The sequence below is a fragment of the Candoia aspera genome, chromosome 1 (genome assembly GCF_035149785.1).
Source record: "Candoia aspera isolate rCanAsp1 chromosome 1, rCanAsp1.hap2, whole genome shotgun sequence".
NCBI lineage: Eukaryota > Metazoa > Chordata > Lepidosauria > Squamata > Boidae > Candoia > Candoia aspera.
In genome coordinates this window covers 277,746,206-277,771,005 of record NC_086153.1, presented here as the reverse complement: position 1 = coordinate 277,771,005, position 24,800 = coordinate 277,746,206, and the positions used below count along the sequence as shown (strand labels likewise).

The 24,800-nt window shown below is 38.4% G+C and overlaps 1 protein-coding gene across 3 annotated transcripts; it reads left to right on the top strand.

Moving 5' to 3' along the window:
- Positions 1-853: 853 nt before the first annotated feature.
- On the top strand, positions 854-24,758 carry ZFYVE1 (zinc finger FYVE-type containing 1). Of its 3 annotated transcripts, none has more exons than XM_063289850.1 (12): positions 854-993; positions 2,037-2,886; positions 10,635-11,139; positions 12,336-12,550; positions 15,237-15,343; positions 16,653-16,761; positions 17,996-18,093; positions 18,187-18,304; positions 19,048-19,218; positions 20,244-20,448; positions 22,479-22,592; positions 23,009-24,758. In XM_063289850.1, exons 2-12 carry the CDS (start codon positions 2,389-2,391, stop codon positions 23,239-23,241), a joined length of 2,373 nt encoding a protein of 790 aa, XP_063145920.1. In that variant the 5' UTR covers positions 854-993; positions 2,037-2,388; the 3' UTR covers positions 23,242-24,758. The 3 variants fall into 3 exon arrangements, with proteins under 3 accessions (XP_063145920.1, XP_063145921.1, XP_063145919.1); XM_063289851.1 differs by having other exon boundaries at positions 854-1,194; positions 20,244-20,424; XM_063289849.1 differs by having other exon boundaries at positions 854-1,194.
- The last annotated feature ends 42 nt before the right edge of the window (positions 24,759-24,800 follow it).

Sequence of the window (24,800 nt, the reverse complement as noted above, 5' to 3'; positions counted from 1 at the left end):
TTGCTATCCTACCAAGTGTTAAGCTGTTGCGTATTTCTTGACTGCTGATTCCTTTACTGTTGATAGTCTATCATAAAAGGTAGAAGCTAATCACCATTTTAATATCCTTATTGTTGATTCTAAGGCTGGTTGCCCTGTTGTGATTAGTTGGTGTTCTTAATATTTAATCTCAGTCCCATTTTTTCACTGTGTTCTTTGACATTCATTCCTAGAGACTGCAGATCATTTGCATTTTCAGCAAATGCTGTCATCAGCATAGTGTAGCTTATTGATGTTTCTTTCTACAGATTTAAAACCACTCTCATCTTCTTCCAATCCTCCCTCAGTATATATTCAGCATGTAGATTAAACAAATAAGGAGCCTTGCCTCACCCCTTTCCCATGGTTGACATAATGTAGTGCTTAAATAAAGCACAAATTGACTTTTCTGGGTATTTGTTGTCTTTCTCAGTTACGCAGTGTGTCAGCACTAATGTCTCTTATTCCTCAGCATTTTCTGAAAACAGCTTGAACATTTGCAGTAAGCACTAAATACACTATAAATGTTAAAGGCTCACACTTATTCGAATATTCCTCACTGTGTGTATTCTATTTGTCCTTCCTCATTACACATCACGCCTCACCCCCACACTTCCCTACTTCTATAACCGTTTTCCATAATTATGAGTCCTGGGATTTCTGAAACGACACCTCCCAATATGCTGTGCGATTCCGTTTTACTCCTTCCGTTCTGCAACAGGAGACCATGGAACCGTCTCCGTTTCCAACGCTGCAAAGCTGCACACAAAAATACTGCAATTCCCACAATGCAATTGGCCGCCCTTTCTCCTTCCCCATTTGACCACTTACCTTCCTGTCTTAGAAAAAATAACCCTGAAGTTCCCTGCGATCAGCTGATCAACATTGACAACAAGGGGGGAAAGAGACGATCTTGGGACTGGCCCTTATATCTACCGGGGCACCAGGTCTACATGCTGGGGCTCAGATAATACGGTAGTTAAACCCTACTATCGGGAAAAAAAAGGGATGCCCTCTGCCCTCCGCCGGGTTTAGTAGTTATAAAGAGAGGAGCCGGAGGAGGAGACAATGGTTATTACTTAGTCACTGAGACTTGCAGGGAGGAAAAGGAGGAGAAGGAAGAAGATACCTATTGTTTTATAAACAATAGATTGGGCTGCATTGTTCTTCGGCACGGTTTGTTTTTCATCTTATTTTACTCTGCTTCCTCTCGCTTATTCTTGTTTATACAGGGAGATTTAGCGTCTCATAAGAAATTAAATTTAGTTTAAGACTATTTGTGGTGCTTTCAAGTAACTCAGTCAAACCGTGAGTTATATATTTTGTTCTTTAGATTATCCGACAAGGTTTAAGTCAAGATCTTCTCGTGGTAGCGAGTGAGTCACAAGTAAACACTGAAGCAATGTGTTCCCTGTAACCCCCCTCTCTCTCTTCCCCCCCCCCTTTCCTGGCCTGTTTAAAGACAGCTTAAATAACGTTAATTTTTATTGCTTTGCTTTATAGTAAGTATATAATTCATCACTATATGATATATTGTCTATTTATAGGGCTTAAAAATATATCCAACTTTGATGTGCTTTACTCAGTGTGTGTTTACAAAAGATGGGTATCATTGCTTGGAAAAGCGCAGTCCAAAACACTTTTACTTAAGATTAGGTGCCACTCAATTTGGGTGAATGGAAAAGTGACTTATAAATATTTAAAACAAATAGGATGGACTTCTCAGTTGAAAAGATTGAGTCCCATACATGTTTAATTAAAATCTCTTTGTCAGTCTGATGGGAGGATCCCAAGGTAGTTTTTAATCATATCTGAAGCTCAAATGGAGATTTTGTATGAGACTGATTTAATCAAATACATCTTTTCTTATACAAATATTTGAAACATACCCACAAATGTTTTTCGTTCTGAAGGAGGAATAAATCATGAAAAGAAAGTAAAGGGCTTTCTAATATTATCTGAATTCTTTATTGCAGTTATGTACATATTTAAATCAATAATTTTCCTTTATATTTTAGACATTACAAAGAAAATACTTGGTTTACATTTTGGAGATACATCAGATTGTTTTTCTTACATATATCCAAGTTTATTGTGACTTTAAGTGTGGAATTTATTTGGGCCCCTCAGTCATTATGGAAACTTGTGTTTACAATTCTTAGACCAAATGAAGAAAAAAGGATTTTGCATTTCATGAAAGCATTATAGGAGTGAAGAATCAAAACTGATACATTATATCCTTTTATATAAAAGGAAACTTTTATAGTTTCATCTCTCTTAAGACAAATACTGATTTTAGTCCTTTGGAAAACCAATGTATGTATCTGGTAAAAAACCCCAGTTTTATAAAGTAACCGTAATTTGTGGAAGATGAGTGCCCAACCTCCATCAGTAGATAAAGGACTGAATAGCACACTTTTGTGCCAGGAAAGCTATGCTTGCAGTGGCACAGATGAAGCAACCTTTGAGTGTGATGAATGTGGAAGCTTGCAGTGCCAGCGTTGCGAAGAAGAACTGCATAGACAAGAAAGACTTCGAAATCATGAACGGACTCGAATCAAAGCTGGCCATGTCCCCTACTGTGACACCTGCAAACTTACAAGTGGCAGCATCTTGCAGAACACTATCATAAGCTCCAGACAAAGGGCCACGGTAAGGTGCCAAGCATGCAAAATAAACTTATGTTTAGAGTGTCAGAAGAGAACACATGCTGGTGGAAACAAGAGGAAACATCCCATTACCGTATATCATAGTGGCAGACATCATGAGCAGCAAGAGGAGGAAGGGATGGATGAGGAGACCAAGAGGAAGAAGATGACAGAACATGTTGTGAGCTTCCTGCTGGTGGATGAAACAGAGGAGATTCAGGTAAGAATTGCTGTGAGCTTTGAAAATGAATATAGACTGATGGGAATGTCTTACTTGGTTCAGGATGATGCTATCTTGGAAAAAATAAACTCAATTATCATTCTAGGGGTTTCTCTTCATAGTCAAATCACTTCATATTCAAGTGATACTCTCCTTTTGATTTGACAAGTTACATGATAAGTAGTTTTCATTGTTATCCTACTGTCTTCAAGCATCACACTAAGCCATAATATGGACTGTTTGGTTTTAGTGTAGCTTGATGTGTAAATCCAACTAATATGGTTTATAATTTATGGCTTAGTATATTATGTGTACCCAGACAATTGTGGCTTATTCAATAAACTGTGGTTAAGCCAACCATGGCTTAACATAACATGCGTACCCTGTCAATGTGCTAAGCCAAAATTAAAGAAATCAAATTATAGTTTAGCACAATTTATCAACTAAGTTACTGTTTGGACACTGCAGAAATTTTACCAAAATGTTTTTTTCTTCATGAGTTTCTTCCCATTTGCCTTAAGAGAACTTTTCTGCAGTGTGTCCATACACGTAAAAGATCAGGATAAAATGTACATAGGAAGCAAGTGGCTGATTTGCTGTGATGCTGAAGGAGGCAGAGTCATCACCATTTGTATTGCTGTTACTCCTCTGAGGTTATGGAGAAGAAATCTTGGGCCTGGCTACTGGGAAACTAGAATTTGAATTCCAAAGTCCATAAGCAACTTTTGCAAAACTGAACTGTGTAATCATTTGTACTCAGTGAGTACAAATTGACTGAGTCATTGTGAAACTTTTCAATGGCATAAACAGCTGTTTCTTGGATGCCCAGTTTGAACCTTTGGACCAATATCTCTAATAGCAATAATAATTTTGTTTTTCTGCCTTAGATTTGTAGCCTTCCTCAAACAGATAATAACGATCACCACAGCCAATGGTAACTTAATTGGCCACCATGACCAATTAACTGTAATTTCAACACATCTGTAGGGCACCAGGTTGAGGAAAATGTAAATCTAATTAGATATCATCTCTGTTTTCTGGACATGGGAAGATCATGGCAGCTAATCATCCTCCTTAATCATATTATTCATCTGCCTCCTATAGTAGGATTTCATTGAACTGCTTGGCAGAAAGAAGGGAAAAGCACCTGAATAGCTATGGTAGATAGTCTTCAGTGAGAAGTTGAACAAAATAGGACAATACTGTATAAGTATTTAGCAAACAGAGGACTTTAAGACTGCAGAAGTTTACTATTGTTACCTCTTTTACAAAATATTTAAACAATGCATTAAAAAGATTAGAAAAAGATCCCAAATGAAGAAAACATGATTAATTTTTTGGTTGTCAAATCTATTTTTTTCCTCCTTTCATTCCTGGTATGGCTGTACAGTGTTTCAGATTCAAGGCAAAATGGCATTTCAGAGTATAGTCAGACTGTACCTATCTGCAACTTCTTAAAGCACCTGTGTCTTTCCCTGGGTTGTGGGGCTACCCTTGGCAGCTGCAGAAAAATATGTGCTTGATTTAAAAAGGTGCCAGCAGGTACATGCTGATCCTTGGATGCTCTGAAGCATCTTTTTGTTTCCAAATCTAAAGTGATACACAACCCTGCATGTTAGATTCTTTCTTGGCCAAAGCCCCTAAAGTAGGATTTCTCAGACTGTAGGTCCTGATCCCTTGTGGGGAGTGGTGGTCATGAACAACTCAGAAAGGGCTCACAATTTTTAATGTGTTTCATGTATTTGGTTTCTAACACAACTGAAATGGCCCATACTCTAATTTCTGCAGAATATAACAACTGATACCTGTTGATCATGTGACAAACTATTACTGGATATTAACAATCCATTGTCACTGACTGCTGATAATTGGATTCACCTTTTCGTAAATATATTTGTGTGCATCCTGCATTTCTGCTGGCATGGGATGTAGTAATATGTCCATAGAATTGGAGCGTCGGTAGAAGGGGACATGTTAGTGAAGTTCAGTAGTCTTATCATTTTTATAAAGTTGTAAGGTTATATACTGTATATCTATATGTACTGTATATCTATATGTATACACCCCCCCCCACAAAAGAGGTATATTTCTTTCTTGCCCAATACTAACCCCAATGAAATCCTTAGCTGTATTCATTGGAGGGGTCACACCAATTCATTTACCATGTTACAGTGTCTTGGAATCACAAAGTTTGAGAACTCTTGTCTTAATGGAGCAAAAAGTCAAAGTTCAATAGAAGTAAATATTAGTTCATTCACCAGATTAGTCTGGGACAATTTTCTTTATAAAACTTCAGATGGCTAAGCAGCTCCTAGTCAATGAAAGCAACGTTGAGCTAAACAGAACGAGAATCGTATCGTGTCTCCAAAATCAGGCATCTGTTGTCAGCCTCTTTTCCAAATGGACTAGATTCACACAACACGTTAAGCCAAACGTAATTTGCTTATTTCTGGATTACCATGTTGTTTGAGCCATTACTGACAAACAGCTGTCTACTTTCCACCTGAATTTATCAAACTTATTCTCTCTAAGTAACTGGAGTTAGAAAGCTTTTTCTAGTATTCAGTTCAAATATTTATTTATTTATTTACTTATTTATCAAATTTCGTCACTGCCCATCTCCCTCAAAAGAGGGACTCTGGGAGGTTTATAGTGAAGCTAAAAAGAGATTAAAATACAATAAAAACAATATGTCTATCATTTAAGGCCATTATTCTGTATCCTGCACTCTGGAATAATGGATAACAGGATTTGACATTCTGATCTCTACATAATGTTTCCTGGTATTGATGTCAAATTGACTGGTTTGTAGTTCCTAGGATCCTCCCTGTCCTCTTTTTTCTGAGCACAGGGACCACTTCCAGTCATCTGGCATTTCACCAGTCCTCCAAGATTTCTTAAAAATAATATATAAAGATTTGGCCAGACCATCAGCAAAATGGTCTAGGGACCCTAGGATATGATTAATCTCACCTTGGAGATTTAAACATATCCATAGTAAATAGGTATTGCCTGACCTTGTTTCTATCCATATCAAATGTAAATACTTCCTGTTCATTCTGCTCTTCACAATTGCCTAGGGAAATGTCTACCTTCTTCTGAGAGTAAATTTGAACCAAAATAAGAGTTAAGAAGGTCCATGCAGTACTTTGGATTTTATCTGATTCCAAAAAGTTGCTTGAAGCTATTTTCAAACAAGAAGGTAGCACTTGTCTACAGCTCTTTAAAGCAGCTGTGCCATCCTGGGAAAAGTCATATCTGCTTTAAAGAAGATTGTAGACAGGTGCCACATTTTTGTTCCTGAATATTCCTAAGCACTTTTTTCAGTTTTTTCCCAACTCAGCCCTAGAGCTGAATAGTTCCATTTTTAATTTGTTACCTGTTAACATTTTGCTTTTTTTACTGCAAAGCACGTAAACTGACTTTTTTCTTTTTATTTTGAGTGTAGTTGAAGAAGTTATTTTTAGCATCCTTTGTTAATCTTAGTGCAGTAGCTCTCCTGATGCCTATAGCTCTGGGCTGTCTACACCCTGAACCTGTTTCCACCTTTTATATGTATTTTCCTCACTGGAATTGTGTATAATTGTGTTTCTAGTATCTTCTTTTTAAGGAACTCCCACTCATCCTATCTTCTTTTCCCATTAGCTTCTCCTGCCATAAAACCCTACTTACAATTGCTTTGAATTTATGAACATTTGAATTCATGGCAGAATTTGTCTTCCAACAGATGTTAGGATAATTAATGTTCTTAATCTCTACTACATTGTGGCATTATTTTCAATACAGCTTCTGCACTGTTTTCTAATTATTAAACAGTTTTCTATCATAGCTTTAACAAATCTGTTCCTTGTTCCATTTTTCCATAAACATAACTTTGACCGTGTGTAACAGTTAAGGTTGCCAAATTGCAACTTGCAGGTATCTTTCCATCATGTAAGAATGTAATATAAGCAATGTAAGAAAATTAGAATATAAAATTAGAATAGAGCTTCTCTCTCAAGCCCAGCTTTTCCCAACCTCATGCCCTCCAAAGTTCCTTTAAGCACTAGACAGCATCACTAGTTCTGGCTGATATAATGTGAGTTAACTTCCAGCACATCTCAAGGGCATATATATGGGCAATGCTGCTCTAGGAGCTATCATATGGTCTTGAAGGGACAAGAGGAGAGAAGTAATAAAATGTGTGTCTGATGCAAATGCCATCCCTAACATACTTGTGTGCAATATCATGGCACCCATTTTGTCATTTTAGCATCACTGTGGTTAAGAATATATGCCTATATTTTAATAGCCATAGACATTTATAGAGACCTTTTACTTTTGTTTCCTCTGTCAGGGTTCATGTGTTCTTTCCTCCCTTTTTAAAAGCTGCTACATAGACATAAACATATCAGTGAAGCTTTGCCCATACTCTGATATATTAAATTTGCCTCTTGTGCAATTGTCAAATGTAGAGGTGCCCTATCCGTCCCACCCGTTGTTGACAATTTTTACTTCATGTACTGTATGTTTCAAGTATGCTTCATCAACATCTCCTTGTTAAAATTCAAATCAAGCTGCTATTGCAAGTGGACAGGAGAAGGTGTGATACCTATTCATATGCCACCCTTGTCCTGAAGACACTGTTGAAGCATATAGTTTTAATTCCTTTACATAATACCTTAATTATATTGAATTAATTATATGTCAATCAATATAATTAATCCTAATTAAATAACAAAAAGATATTTTATGCCAAAGTGTGCAATGCAAGGCCAAGTGGAAAACTAGTGGGGTGAGCTATAGAAAGTGCCATAAATGGTGGTGGAGAAGAAGGCAAGACACTGACACCAGTAGAAGTCTACTCACATGTTGGGGACAGTAGTAAATCCACACACACAGAGCCCTTTGATTCCTCAATGTGCCCACAAAATTGCTTTAATTTTATGTCAGAGCTGGAGCTATTGTAGTTAATTATCTTCTCTCCCCACCCCCATTAAAAAAAGTGCTACCTTCCTCTTGCAAAACAGAGTGAGAGGGCTGTGGTGGTTACTCCATCAATTAAGCTTGTCTACATCTAAAGGAATCTTAGGACTGCTCAGAAAGTTATTTGGATGAGGGTGCCTACATTTTAATGCAAGTAAGATGGAGCTCCTAATACATAATTTCAATTAGACATTGATTTTTGGATGTTATAAGAAAGTAACCTTCCCCAAATAACTTTTGTTTGGTTCAGTTGTTTAGGTCTAGATCCCCAACATGTTCCTACCAACACAACATGCTGATGGATACCTCCCTTTATCCCAAGAAGGTGCCATGTTCCACCTGATATTATTTGTTAAGAATCTTTTAACTAAAACAAAAAGCCCTGGGGTGCTAGTATCCCTCAAAGCAAACTGTAAGCCTCAGGCATAATCTTTATTTCCAGGGATGGCCCCTGGAGTAATTCATAGAAATTTAAAATGATAGGATGTAGCCTGATGCTCTCTTTGGAAGTGAGTCAACATATCTCAAAACACAGCAGAAGTACAGTAACTGAGGAGGTAAAGAGCACCTGAGGATTTTCAAAGGGATGGCTGAGAGCATCTTCTTGTCAGTTTGTCTTATGCTGAATTGGCATTTTGCAGTTGGCCACACCCAACTGGGCAAGCTATTTTGTGCGTCTGCCCATCAGGTGCTCTCAGAACCGCTGAGCCTTTCCCAAAAGGTTCAGGATCCTGATCTGGCCATTTTCTCTATCTATCTATCTATCTATCTATCTATCTATCTATCTATCTATCTATCTATCTATCTATCTATCTATATTTCAAATTTCCATCACCACCCATCGCCCTGGAAAAGCAAAAATACTTTTGCTGCTAAGGTACGATACCTTTAAAGAGGATGAGACATTTTATGCACTTCTGTGGGATAGCTTAGTTGCCGCTCATTCCTTGGATTCAATATTGGAAAGCATGCTATACTTCTTGACATGATATTGCTGTCTTGGGGCTAAAAAAGGGACTTTGAAACTGTATGTATTCTGTTCTTAAAATAGGAATAAATTTAATACGCTGGTTAGATTTCAAGATTTCACCAGCAAATTAGGAAACCTTTTAATCTTGCTTTTAGAAAACTTGGAACAAAAACTCCCACATGTAACATACAGTAATTTTTATTTATAACAATGCCTCTGGGTCCTCTTGGTGTGTTCTTGCAGCTCAGAACTTTGTCTAGAAGTATATATAGCATCTGCCAAGGAAAAAGTCAAAGATAAAGTGGGCTAGTGAGGAGCATCTGAGGATTGGAGTGATTAGTAAGGGACAGCCTCAGAAAGTTACCTTCTAAATGGGTATTTTGTGACTAGCCATACTTATCATGGCTGCCATTTGAGGAATAATTAAGCCCTGCATGTCAGCCATTTTGTGTGAATATTCTCAAAATTCCATATATCTGCTAGTATGAAAGATTGTTCTTGTACAACATTTTTACTTTCAGCAAGTGTTTTATATGGAGGAACACTAAAATGTGCTCTCTCATGCACAGAATGAAGTTAGAAATTTAATTCCGTCTCTGTAGGGCTTTGTTACTTCATTCCACAAGTAAACTTAGCATCTCTTTTTTGCACATTACTAATTTTGCTTAGAAATGAACATAATGGAAAATATACATTTAAGGGTTTGAGGGCAAGGACTAAAATCAATCTTTTATATGTCAGTTTAAATTATAGGTATCCTTTTTTTGCTTTGCCAAACATAAATTTCATAATTAAATGTGCTAATCCAGGATCCTGTTATTTAACTGTTGGCTGACAGCAATTGGAAAATATTAGTATGGGGAGTAATAGATCCTAAGAACCAGTTTTGGTGTAGTGGTTAAGGCACCAGGCTAGAAACTGGGAGACTGTGAGTTCTAGTCCTACCTGAGGCACGAAGCCAGCTGTGTCACCTTGGGCTATTCACACTTTCTCAGCCCTAGTAAGGAGGCAATGGCAAACCACTTCTGAAAAACCTTGCCAAGAAAACTGCAGGGACTGGTCCAGGTACTCACCAGGAGTCAGCACTGACTCGAAGGCACAAGAAAAAAAAAAGCACAAATTTCTTTTTATTTTTTATTTGTTGAACAAAAATTAATTTTCTTTCCAAGATGTATCCATTGTTCCATTCACTCCTTTCTCAATTTTATCCTTATAACAACAATATAAATTTAATCTGTCTGAGATGGTGACTGATTCAAGTTTGCACACTCATGGCTGGACCTAATTCTCTCTAGCCCTAGGCTGATATACTAACTATTGTGGAACGATTATGAGATGTGAACCACTCTTGTATGGATTTGTTTGTGTCCTGTTTTGAATACCAAGGTTTTTGTATTTGTTATTTAATTATTGTTATGTTGTTTTGACTGTTTGTAATCTTATTCTAAGAGGGTCTGTAAGCCACTGAAGAGTCCTTTTAGGATTAGAATGGCATACCAAGTCCAACCTGCTTAGCCTTTTGAAATTGGCTAGATACCCTCACCTACTTGGGCATTGGTATAATAAAGACGCATAAAGAGCAGCATTTCTTGGAAGAGATTGTTAAACTATGGGGCTCCCTTCAATACAAGTCTGATAAACTCTGAGCATCATAAATTAAACTTGGTAGTTGGGGGACTGATTACAAGTCAGGTTTATGTAGTGGCACAGCTTCAGCAGCTACAATGTTCTCATAAACATTGGGGGAGATGGGCGGTGGCTAAATTTGATCAATAAATAAATAAAATAAAATCTTGATTTCTTGTGTTGGAAGGTGGAGAATGAAGAAGAATTTATCAGGAAACTGAACTGCAAGCCTGACCAGCATGTAAAGGTGGTGTCTATTTTTGGGAATACAGGGGATGGGAAATCTCATACCCTTAACCACACCTTCTTTTATGGTCATGAAGTCTTTAAAACATCTCCAGCACAGGAGTCTTGTACAGTAGGTGTTTGGGCTGCCTATGACCCTGTTCATAAAATGGTGGTGATTGACACAGAGGGTCTTCTTGGTGCCATGGAGAACCTAAGTCAGAGGACCCGGCTGCTTCTGAAGGTCTTGGCTATTTCAGATCTCATCATCTACCGCACTCATGCTGACAGACTCCACAATGATCTCTTCAAATTTCTTGGAGATGCCTCAGAAGCATACCTAAAACACTTCACCAAAGAACTGAAAGCAACCACAGCCCGTTGTGGACTGGATGTTCCATTGTCCACTTTGGGTCCTGGAGTCATTATCTTTCATGAAACTGTGTACACACAGTTATTGGGTGCTGGTGAGTAGAATTCAATGGAAATACATTGTATATTAGGGCTGTATGAAGCTTTGATGGGATGCATTGATTCAGCAAAACTTCAGCTGAAGCACTCTTTAAGCCAAGTGCTGATTCAGAGTATAGCTCCCCTTTGAAGAGTTGGATTGAATTGACCATCCTGCTTTGATATGGGTGTTAAAAGGGACTACTGTAAATATGCTACACAAGTGCAGCGGCCTCTTTCCACTGGACTGAATAGAATTGGCTTATTTCAGTGCACTAATTCAAGGCAGAGTAACTCAACTTTCTGTGTCAAGGTTCCATATCAGATGGGAATTTAGGCAACACCTCTAGGCAGAGCAAAGGAACTTTGCTTAGGCCTATTATGGATCACTTGGGATGGAATAATATAAATGGTAGAGAATCCATGGACCTCTAGATATTGTCAGATCAGAGATCAAGGTTTGCCACTCAGTACCCTCAAAAGCAAGTTGCATGTATTCTAAGTCCCGTACCTATATGATACTCAAGGATGGTGGAGGCAAAAGATGTGCTTTATAGGGAGAAGCACATTGATCTAGTACATGTCTAGTCAGAAATAAGCCTAAGTGAGCGAGCCTTGGTGGCAACATGACTGCCTCTGAATATATACATCTGCTGGGAGACTAGTGGGCTTCCTTGTGCAGCAGGTTGGCCACTGTGAGAACAGAATGCTGGACTAGATGTGCCAGGGATCTGATCCAGAACGGTACTGCTTATATTCTTAAGGGAGTTTATTTCCAGGTGAGAATAAGGTGATTTAACCTATAGAAGGTTAAATCATTCTTTATCCCACTTTTCTATTTTTTATGACTTTGATAGTGGCCCATGTCTAGGCTCATGAGTCTGCCTGTATTGCTTCTCTTTGAAAATGTGGCTTAGACAGAAATGTGATTACACCAATGTATCTATGCCATCTAGACATGGCATAGATACATTACACAGACAGATATTTTCTCTCTTCAGTGTTTCCACAAATACAACAATTGCAGAAATCCTTAAAGGTCCATCTTAATGATTTTTTGTGTAATTTTGGCCATCTCATCTCTGTTGTTCGACCTTGCCTTTCCAGAAATGTATGATACTCAAGATATATTTAACTACCACTTGATTGCCGAAAACATTCAGAATTATGTGGTTCAGCAGCATATTAACAATAGCATGTTAAATCTATTCAGATCACCCTTCTGAGGTGCCCGAGAAACTAATTCAGGATCGATTCCGGAAACTTGGTCTCTTCCCTGAATCCTTCAGCTCAATCCATTACAAAGGAATAAGAACACAAAACCCCCCAACAGATTTTTCTGGTCTCAGGCATGCTGTGGAGCAGCAGCTAGAAAATAATACCACCCGTTCTCCACGTCCTCCTGGAGTTATCTACAAAGCACTCAAAGTAAGTAGAATTTGTTCTATAGAAATAAGGCCAGATATATGATTGGAACCAGTAATTCTAGTGTTTCCCAGTTTATGTCCTGTGGAAAGGGCCTATGTTCCAAAGTTTACAGTTGTTCAATTTTATTTCATGGTATAATTTGGTATAATTCTTTTCAAATGAGATGCCTGGTTTCTCATTCTGTTGATAGGGCCCTGAATTCAGAAAAGAATCTAGACCAATCACTTTTCAAGAATTGGCAAGCCCCAAATGGTACAGCAAGTGAGTCAAGCCACAGGAGTAAATAGATACTGATCTTCCTCACCTGTAGAGGAAAAATGTGGCTGAATCTTGGCAAGTCAACAATTAGTTTGGAAGTCTGGCTCTTGACAGTTCAATTTGCTTCTTCTATTAGTTAAGGAAAAACTAAATAAACTGGGCTAGCAGAAACTTTGGTCTTGCTGTGGAGCTAGAGAAGAGTCCATGTAGATTTAATTCTTTTTCTATCTGCTCTGGGAAATCTCGTTTTGATAACTTCTGTAATCTAAATACTTAGTGTCTCAGGCACTATAAATACATAAGCAAGTCAGGACTGAGCTATTATAGTGCAATGGAAAGGTCCATATTGTTACCAGGGTAACTGACAGGACATGGTCTCTAGGCAACAACCTATTCTTTGGTTTGCCTTGGCTTTCCTCAATTTTCTTAAGTGGGAAACTAGATTTTCATTGATAGATATCAAAGATGTGGCACCTAGAACAAACAGAGGCTAGGACCAAGGCTCTTCAGGGAGCAATGTAAGACTCTGAGTAGCAGCTGGGAAATGTAGAGGTACAAATCTTTCTGTACTTTACTGTTAATCAGTTTTTGACATGCAGATTCATTACTATAAAACATTTCTTCACTACAACTCTGTCCTCACATTTCCCGTGGAGTGGATTTTTCTGTTGTCCTTTCCTGCAGAGTGGCTGTATAACTTGGTTGCAACCTAAACACAGAGATTCTTGTGGCATTTTTGTGGACTAACAAAGTAATTATGGCATCAGCTTTGGGGAACTACAATTCATCCCATAGGTACATGGAGTAGTAACATGAGAATGTATATATGCATGTATACATGTATTGGTGAGAATAGGAAAGGACAACAGACAAGAGACTACTGAATAAAGATGTCAGAAGGAAATGAAATGTAGGTGATATAGACCATGATGATTTTTACCTCCCCCACAACTATTTGATGAACATGCACAGCACAATAAGAAACATATCTGTTTAATCCATGAAAAAGAATACTTAACTACCTGCTCCTTTGTAATTTTGTAACATTAAACATGATCCAGGGCAGTGGCTATGCATGTTTACTCAGACATAAGCTTTAAGATGTCCCGTAGGGTCTATTTCCAGATTAAAATGTATGAAAAAGAAGTGACATTCATTTCTCTCACATTTTCCCTTCTCTACTGCACAGTTAATGTTAATTTTCAGAAAATCAGCCCATCAAATCATAGTATTTATCTGGACTGTGAATATTCATGGTTTATTGATGGCATAGACATATTTTAGTTGTATTTCAGGTGAAATGCACACATTTTAGTCATATTTGCTTGTTTGGGCTGGACATATGGGTGTAATAAATGATCACATGACCTGTTCTTGTCAGTAGGGGTTAGTTACTGTGTGAACTAGAGTGAGCTTCTGCAGCTTCCATAACACTACGGAATATGTATATGCTTTCCCCAACATTTCAAAGCTAAGTCCTGATGTTTTTGTAATTAGGCTTCCTGGTGCTTTGGCAATAAAACTATGGTTGTGCCACATTTGAATGTGGTTCTCTTTTTCTGAACTGATCATTTTATTCTGCCTCTGCTGGAAAGGGAGTTTATGCTGCATTGTTTTCTTCTTTTATATTATATTTTAATATTTTGCTCTGTAATGCCATCCAATTAATATAGTTCATTATAGAAGGCTATACAAATAACAACAATCCCTCAGGGAAAATTTCTTCTATAGGGTTTCCTAAAAAATGTCTATTTTGGCTAAGAATTCCTAGGGGTTTAAGAGATTTGTGGCTTCTCTATACTTGCTTATGGCTAGGTTCCACAAATTTCACATAATCTCTAACCTTTTGATTCTGCTATTAATACAATTCTTTTGGGGAATAAGATTTTATTTTATTTTACTCTTTTATAAGCTTATATCTTGGTTGATGCTCAACCTCTGCATTCTTAATCAACATAATGCTTCATAATTTTTTTTTTAAATGCTCTGGACTAAAAGTTTATAATGGGAAATGGGGAGGGAATAACAGATTATTCTGCTTGTGATGTTAAAAGACAGCTAACAAAACAATAATGGAAAAACTAACAGGTTCAACTCTAAGGTATAAATAGTTTGCTCTTTGCATAGTGTATTGTTTGAATCTAACCAATTACAGTTCATTCATAAACCATTGTTAAACAACCGTGGATTTGTATAAGGGGTAAATCCAGTCCTGAATTCCCATGTGCTATTTTTTTCAGCAATTGTACACCTGAAATTCAGTTGTGCATTCAGAGGCTCTGATGATTACAAAAGAAAAAAAGTGGGGGGATGTTGAGGGCCACAGGCTGTTGATCCCTTGACCTGTATCTTCCCATAAAGTTGCTGTTTGTTCAACATACTTACAATTCTGTGCTCACTGATGGTTTCTCTCTCACTTGTCCTCCAGGCATTAAGTGATCGGTTCTGTGGTGAAATCCCAGATGATCAGATGGCTCATAGCTCCTTCTTTCCAGATGAATATTTTACCTGCTCCTCTGTGTGTCTTAGCTGCGGGTAAGTAGATATGAAGGCGCATATTTGAATAAAGTTTATCTAGTGCCAGAAAATATACAATACGTTGTAACATTAGGGTGATGTACCAGTGCGTCATTTGGTTTTGATGAAGGGTTGCCTGCCATAGTTCCTTCTAGTATACATTGCAGAATGTGTCTGCTGCTAAACAGTCACCTGTGGCTCAAACACTTACGAATGTTGGATGACTTTCAAATTGGGATTTTTATTTGCTTTGTTTGTTAAGATGTTGTATGACCTGACATATTCATTTTAAATGGCCTTGGTGTTATTTTTAGATAATTGTTATGATTTCTACATTAAGAGGAGAAGATTTGGGGTAACATAAAAGCTAACAAATCTGAAGTGGCTATATTTACTTCTGAATGATACTCAATGGGTTAATCTAGAAATGGAAGTTCCATTTGTTGCAATTTCACCTTTCTAATTTGAGATTCATAAATAATTCTCTGACATTAGAATGGCATATTGACCCTCATCAAATGGAACTAGAGACCAGCTAAAATCCCCAGCTTTAATCATGCTGAAATAACAGTTCTAAAATGGTAGTATTTATTGTAATAGCAGTTTGCAATTGATACATAGCTCTTTTCTTTGCATGAAGTTTTTGTTGTACTTTTCCCTTCTTCTTCATTTTGTTATTGTATAGATGAATAATTTCTCTGTGTACTTTTATGATTGCTTCAAGGTAATCAAGTAAGCATTAGGTTTTGGTAGTTGTAAAACTGCTAGGGGAAAACAAGCTGTATATAAATATAAGGCAAAAGGACCGCAAAATACATCAACTATTCAATTTTAAGCATTGTCAGTGCAGAAGGATAGGTAAATGTCCCCTCCATCCTTTTGGTGGCTGCCTTTGAATAACTATTTCAAAGCCATTTTTCCCCTTCCAGTGGGGGCTACTTTTTCCTGCGAAGATCTGCCAACAATTATACTACTGCAAGGTTACATAATCAAATCATGTTGTTATACTACAATATTTATTTATTTTTATTATTCAAATTTAATTTATCAGAAGGCTAATATAGAATGAGGACAGGGACCTTTACTGTCATGTGAATGAACAAAACTTAGTTTTGTCTCTTTTTCCCGTTCTTCCATCCCCCTCTCCCAAAAAGGATTGGAAACAAGAAAAACTTTTTCTGAGAAGAAAGTGTGTAAAAAGTGCTTGATTCTAATGTTACTTAGAATAATCTATGTAAAATCAATTATTATTATACTGTACTGAGATATGTCTTGCTGCCAACTGTTTGACCCCTGATCTCTTCTTTGCTTTATTTTGAAATTTCAGATGTGGGTGTAAGAACAGCATGAACCATGCAAAAGAAGGAATGCCCCATGAAGCCAAGAATCGCTGTAGATACACTCATCAGTATGATAATCGAGTGTTCACTTGCAAGGTGAGTGGAGCATGTGAAGAGGCATTTCTGGTACTGGAGACTAGGAAAAGCTCATTGTATTTAGCAGGCCTGTGCAACTGTGAGTTGCTAAACTGAAGGCAATCCACAATTCATCTGTAGTGGCTTGGCAGCTTGCGATGGGAAATGGGTTGGATTGTTAAACTGTTGGCTCCTTAATCAGACTGCCTCATTATTTCCACAGCCAAAAGGTCTCTTTGGAAATAAGCTGTCTGGTTATTTGGGAACATAGGCAATTTGGTTGGCGATTGTCATCTAAGAACAGAAACTTTACTCTATTTCTCAAGGAGTTTTTTTAAAAAACCATTCAGAAGATCAGTCCTAATTCATTACTAATGCACCCCTTCAGGTGAATTAGGAATGAAGCTGTTTGGAGCAACTGATTATGAAACTTTAGAGAAATCTGCATCAACCTGATACCATCTTATCTGTGGATTCTGGATATATGTGCTTCAACATGCCTGGAGGGCTTCCCCAGGCAGGGAAAGGTTGCTTTAGAAATTAGAAATTTCCCTTTGTTTTTAGCATATTCTTTGAAATACCAGAGAAAAGGAGCAGAATCTGGAACAGTTGTCTTTTGCTTTTTTCTTTCATAGTTCAATTTTATGCTGCTTTTTAAATCCCAGTTGTTTGTCAGATGCATTTGCTCCATTTCTTTTTCTCTCACCTTCCAATTCACATTAGTCATGTTTTTGGATTTCCTAGGTAAAATTGGAGTTCTTTTAAAACAACATTTTAGAAACCCGTCTCCCATCAGTCTGGGTACTTCTGGCAATGTACTGAATTAAATTAAAACTTTTTTTTACCCTTTAAAAAACATTTTAATCTTTTGGGATGTTGTGAATGGCAGTGAGGTGGGGAGATGGAGTAAAGAAGGTTGCTGTAAGCCCTCCTTCCCTTCTTTCTGTGCACATTATATGATGTAGCTAATTCTGGCAGTCCAAGGTAAGTAAAAACAACATGAACTAGGAACAGAGGATTCATTTTGGTAGATCCCAGATAGCAGTTTTCAGCTAGAAATAATGATGATTTTCCTAATTTATTTATGGTGTCTATATTCTACTTAAAGACCATGTTAAGTTTTACTTATGTTTATGTTTTCATAAAAAATGTTCAACTCATGAGATTTCTTACTGCTCCTTTTTTGAAAAAGAAAAATTATTGTGCATAGTAGATCTGAAGAGAAAAGCTTTTTAATTGATCTCCTGCTTTTCAGGCTTGTTATGAACATGGGAATGAGGTTAGGGTAGTGCCCAAAACATCTGCTTCTACAGATTCCCCTTGGATGGGCCTTGCTAAGTATGCCTGGTCAGGGTGAGTATAGGTGCATCCCTTCCCTTTCTGATCTCCTCATCTCATCACTTCAGAGAGGCTGAAGTGAGCAGCTCTTTTCTTCCCTACTTGCAGATACGTGATTGAGTGCCCCAACTGTGGAGTTGTGTACCGTAGCCGACAATACTGGTTTGGGAACCAAGATCCTGTGGATACTGTGGTGAGGACGGAGATTGTGCACGTCTGGCCAGGAGTAAGTTTGTTGGTACTGATTGGTTTCCAGTCTTTTCAGAACCATAGGGATTGGAAAGGCCATTTAGATCAAGGATAGATAAACTATGAGCAGATGGGGGCCATAATTCAGCCTCTTGGTCTTCTGGAGAGCCACAGGAAGCTATCCAGTGATGTCCAGTGATCCATGATTGTGCAAAGTGATTTGGCCTGTTTTTTAGCATTTTAGAAGGGTGTTGAAGGTGCAGAAGGAAATGGGAGGTAAGCCATTTCCATTCCCACCCTTAAACACCTCCCCCTGAGATTTTGACTGCATGGTCTTGTGGTGCTAAGGAGGCACACCCAAGCTATTGGTGCCCACCCAATTTAGGCCACTGAGTTCAATTAAACCAATCTTCAATATGACCATAATTGATGACAGGTGTTCTTTATTCCATTTGTGCTAATTCCTTCCTGGAGTTGACATGTAGAAAACAATTTGCAATAACTGGATGTTTACAGTTCTTCCTAAGTGACATGTCATTCCAAGGCAGGTGTACAGAACTTGTGACACTTCTAATGTTCTGCATTTTGATTTTAGCAGCCTTTGGCAGCATGTTCTAAGGCCCTTACAATCTACTCAAATGTGTCATGGCCAGTCTTGGTGGCATTTCTAATCTTTTGCTATTCTTTGCATAAAGAGCAGTATATAGTTGCATTTGATGAAGACAGTTTAGCAGAAGCAGATGAGCAAAATTAGATGTCCACATTACTATTTCATTTCAGACCGATTGCAGCCTGAAGGACAACAACAATGCTGCTCAACGCCTGATAGATGGAATGAATTTCATGGCACAGTCAGTGTCCGAACTGAGCTTGGGACCCACAAAAGCTGTAACCTCTTGGTTGACAGATCAGATTGCTCCGGCTTACTGGAAACCCAATTCCCAGATTCTGGTATCCAGCACCACCATAGTTATATGTTGTTTACAAATATTTCTTGTTTTTCTTCACTTTGCTTTTTCCAAAGGGCTGAACTAATGGTTCATGATTTGTTTAAATACATTTATTACAGTGTTCAAACCTATAGACTTAAGGGTGGGGTTTTTTTTTGCAGAATTGCAAATAACCACTGCCCCTGGAATGAGTGTAAATTGGTCCTAGGAGTTGTAAAAAAACAGTTTAGGGGTGCGGTGGGCAGTCTCTATCTGAAGCTATCTGCTGGGTTTTTTGTTTTCTCCACTATTGAAATATAGTAGAACAATGCACCATTTTCATCTCCAGGATGGCGTTTTAATTTCAGCAAGATTTGTTCCTACATATTGTATGCTGACTGACTGAGTCTGTTTTCTTTATGCCCCATTAAAGTCAGAATGAGGAACAATTCTTGTCAGTAACCAGTAGCCGGTTATTTTGACTTTATCCTTCTCTCTTTTCAGGGCTAAAAGCTGGGCCACAAACTCCTCAGTTAAGACACCAATGCTGTGCTTAATGACCCCTATGCATCTGCCTAGATTCTTCCAGGAGGCCATCTTAGTGAATATATCCATAATAGTGAGGGATATAGCAATGTTGATTTAGTTCATTCTTCCCCACTCTGGTGCAGTTCAGATATATTGGATTACAATTCCCACTAAGGGCCATTGTCCAATGGCAGAGCATATATTTTGCTTGGAAAAGGCCCTAAGTATTTCTAAATAGATCTGGAAAAAACTTCTGACTAAAATAGTTAAGAAGTATTACCGGTCAGCACTGATGCTGAGCTAGATAGATGACGCATTTTAAACAAATAACTTTGTTTCCCTGAGGAAGATGAGAGTTGAGTGTGAGTGTCTTTGAAGGACATTAGGTTGAGGAAAACTAGGTTAGCCAAAGCCAGCTGAGTAGCTTAAATACCCCTTCACCTACCTTTTTTCTTTCAGTTCCACTAAACAGGAAAAAATTCTGCAATGTTTTGACTTTGCTCATCCTTTCTTGTTCAGAATTGCAGGAAATGTGGCATATCTTTTAAAGATAATGACACCAAGCACCATTGTCGGGCTTGTGGAGAAGGTTTCTGTGATGGTTGTTCATCCAAGACCCGCCCTGTTCCAGAACGTGGTTGGGGACCCACACCTGTGCGAGTATGCGACAACTGTTATGACAACAGGGGCATTCAGTTAGGTAATCCCATCCTGACCATACTAGGTGTGTGAATCAAAGTAGGAAATCGACAATGTTTTTTTATATTGTGATAATGTAAATTCTGTGACACATGAGAATGAGACCAAACTAAATGACACCTGTGATCAGCTACATGTAACTAACATAGTCTCATTAATTGCAGTGGGTCTTCTCCAAGGCTGAATTTGCACAACATATATATTCATGGTTTGCTTGACTGTGATTCAGTGAATAAGCCAGAAATGACTGAGCATGGTCAACACCCTAAGTACAAGCGATATTAAGGTTAACGTGTAACATAAATTCAGCTGAAATATGACTAGGTCATCAGGCTAAGATAAAACAGAGCCCTTAACATTTTGGAATCCCTTTCCTTTATGTGCAGCTCACCTCAGTCACTGTTGAACCTAATGCTTCTATACAAATTGTCTAGGATGTTGGACTTCAACCAAGGAGACCCAGGTTTTAGCCCCCACTTAACTTGGAGCTCATTAGATGGTTCTAGGCTACTCCCTCCCTCTCAGGTTATTGCTGTGGAGATAAAATTAAAGGAAGTCCCAATATATGCCACCTGGGGTTCCTGAGAAAAATCGAGATGCAAATGCAAACAAATATACATTAAGGAAAATACAAGAAATTGTCAACTCAGGGCAAGTGAACACAGAAGCAACCTGCGTATTGTTCAGTCTATTGTTCATGCAAGTCCCCCATATTCATAATGAACTGTTAAAACATCTCTTACTGGCTTAAAAACCTGAATTATTTCATTTCATTTATTTATTTAAATTTATTGGCCACCCAACTCCAGTGGATTCTGGGTGGCATACAAAGCTAGGAAAAACAGAGAAACAGCTAAAAACATTGAATCATACAGGCAGCCCAGGCTAAAATAATATTTTTGTTTTGTTTTGTTTTGTTTTGTTTTAATCCGTTCAATTGTGTCCGATTCTCAGAGTCTGCCTGGACAAGTCCCTGCAGCTTTCTTGGCAAGGTTTTTCAGAAGTGGTTTGCCATTGCCTCCTTCCAGGGGCTGAGAGAGAGTGACTGGCCCAAGGTCCCCTAGCTGGCTTTGTGCCTAAGGTGGGACTAGAACTCATGGTCTCCCGGTTTCTAGTCTGGTGCCTTAACCACTACACCAAACTTGCTCTCTAAAATAATCTAATAGACAGCAAAAACAACAACACAAAACAGGGGCCATGGAACAAATAATAAACATCAACCTCAGGCCTGGGACTATAGCCAGGTTTTCAAAGCCTTCTGGAGCCCCAGGGGAGAGGGTGTTGTCCTTACCTCTGGGGGGAGGCTGTTCCAGAGGGTGGGGGCTGCCACAGGGAAGGCAGCTTCCTAGGTCCCACAAGATGGCAATGTTTAATGGAAGGGACCTAGAGCACACCCACTCTGCTGGATCTTATTGGGCGAGCAGAGACAGTTGGAGATAAGCAAGATAATCACAGTATGATTCACAGTAGTGCTAGCTTTATATGCTACTGTAAGGATGTTACTCCAGAGTGTGACTTGTTCATTTGATAGCAGCTGGAAGTCATGAACATTTCTCAAAGGCCAATAGAAAGGTGAGAAATAATCCTGGGTTTTACCTATGAATGCATTCATCTGGAAAGGTCAGCAACCTTTGGTTGAAGTTCTTAGAATTTAACTGTTTTGGAGTAATAGATTTCATTTGTTGCCTCCACTGCAGTCTGGCTAGTGTATCTGTGGGAGCTTTATAGAAACATACAATTAGAAGAAACCATTTAGCCTACTGAGTCCAATCCCTTGCTCAGTGAAGGAATCCAAATTAAACTATCTCTGACAGGTGGTTGAGCAACCTCTGTTTAAGTATATCTTGCAATGGGAAGCTCATCACCTTGGTCTATAATTTGTGCTACTGTCTAATTGCTCTGATTGTGAGGAGGTTTTCCCTAAGATTCAATCAGAACCTGCTTTCAGTAACATACGACAATTGTTCTATATGTGTTGTGATGATTTTTAAATAGGGTTAGGGAATTCCTCTGGGGTTATGCTTTTGGTTTTGAGCCCTAACATTTGTTCTTCAGAAGCACCTGAGGCACCAACAGATGAGGAAGGAGGGACAGTGATTGCCAGGAAAGTTGGTGAAGCTGTGCAGAACACCCTTGGAGCTGTGGTAACAGCAATGGACATCCCACTGGGTAAGTGTTACAGATGGCTTTAGAAACGTTCTAAGCTTCTGACTAGTTACAAAAATGGGTTTGGGGGGAAAGTAACGCGGGGGAATGAACAGAGCCTACCTCAGAGGCAGCTGATATTTTTTCATTGATGGGTTTATAAATCAAGTACTCTGAGTTACCCTCCCTTTGTGATTATGGCCAGGTATTTTCAAATCTCAGCTGGAGGCAATTTCCCTGTAGTGTTTCCTTGCGTGGCTGTACTCTATGTGAGAATAGGTAGGGCCAGTATAGGGAGGGATGGTGGCTTAACACAATTAAGGTATATACATATATAAACCTTGAATAGGTTTTTTTTAAACAAACAGGTGACTTTGTAATTTTTGCCCTACTTTGCTGATAACAAACTAACTTTGTGGGATTTTTCTGACCATTTGCAGGTCTTGTGAAGGATGCCGCTAGGCCTGCCTATTGGGTACCTGACCACGAAATCTTACACTGCCACAATTGCCGGAAGGAATTCAACATCAAATTGTCAAAGCATCACTGTCGTGCTTGCGGCCAGGGCTTCTGCGATGAATGCTCTCATGAGCGCAGAGCTGTCCCTTCCCGTGGTTGGGATCATCCAGTTAGAGTCTGTTTCAATTGCAATAAAAAGTCTGGTGATCTTTAACCCCACCTCCCATTCCGGGTTCTCAGTAACACCGTAGCTTCTCAGGGTTAGATAAAAAAAATGAAAAGGAAAACTAGGCAGAGTGCATGCTCCTCATTTCTAGCCTTCTTTACATGTGTAGATTTCAGTAACATTGTGGAATAACAAATAGCCAAGGTAAGGCTTGATTGCCAGCTGTGATCATGAAAGTTGGGGATTGGAGTATGTGGAAAAGCTTGCAATAAATTGAAGAATCCCAAATCCAGTATATTATATACCAGTCAACTGTATGTATTTCTGTATCTCTATAATGTAGTATGCTAAATGCAGCTGGCTGATGAAGCTTTGATAATTTACTGTTAAAATCAAAAGGTAAATAGAAATTGGGTTTTTTTAAGTGTAATGGATCAAGCACAACCTCTTGAGTGCCTTGGGATTCATTTGCTTGAAGCAGTCTGCTACTTACAGCATCATGAATTTCAATAGCTGTGATTCTACAAGTCGGTGACTTGAAACAACCGCCATTCATGAACCTTGGTTTTGGATACTGAGTACCAGGCCTTTAGTCTGGCCCTTGCAACTCTATTACTCCTATTTATTTTATCCCAGTCAGGTTTTTTTCTGCTGGTAGGATCTTTCCAATCAAAGCTAAAAGCAGCCAGAGGAGGAGGAATGCTGTTTATTACTATGTGCGAAGTCTGATGAGCAAGTTTGGAAGCCCTTGTATTAAAACACAGTGCAAGTCTGGAGAGAAGTAAACTCTGTGGCGCAAACCCAAAACTTATCTACTAAAGCCATTCCAGTTAAGTTTTGAGGTGATGAATCCTTACTCTTCTGGCCCACAAACTTCTGTGCTTGATTTTCTTTGTGATGTACTCTTTCTTCATCAAACATCTCCAGACTGAAAGCAATGGTGAGTATGAAGTGAACTTCCATACCCAGCAGTGTAGTGTTTGTTTAGCTTCATAAGCAGTAGTCTTTCCTAAACTGGCAAATGTAGAGTCTTGGCGGTGTGAAAGGACCCTCGAAGCACTCAAACAAAACTGGAGAACGGCAATCTTCTGAGTGTACAAGCAAATGAGACAATGGCATTATTTTTACAACAGCCTATATTGAACCGCTTTGAGGCATTGATCTAATCACTGAATAAAATGATAGGATTAGGCTTTTCTGTGGATCTTGTTACAATGATAAACAAGACACCATTAGAAGCTTAGTGGATGAATCCTTATCCTTTTGACTCCTTTAAGTCAAATGGCACATTCCTATGGTGGAGATTTATCTACATTAATAATGGCTGGACTTTGGCATGATATCTAACAGTTTCCAGTTTATTAAGTATATTATTGTATATCTTGATGCCTGAAATCCTGTTGTAGGACTGTATTAAGTGCTATAAAGGACTTACCCCTTCTGAACAAGTGTGCTGATTTCTTCTGAATGCCTGCCTAGTCTTCCTGTCATTAGAAGGAAAATATAGTTTTGACTTGTGTATCAAAACAGAATTGGATTATGTAATAATAAATTTCTGAACTGCACAGGGATTAATATGTATTTTGTAATTAGAAGCTGAATAGGTT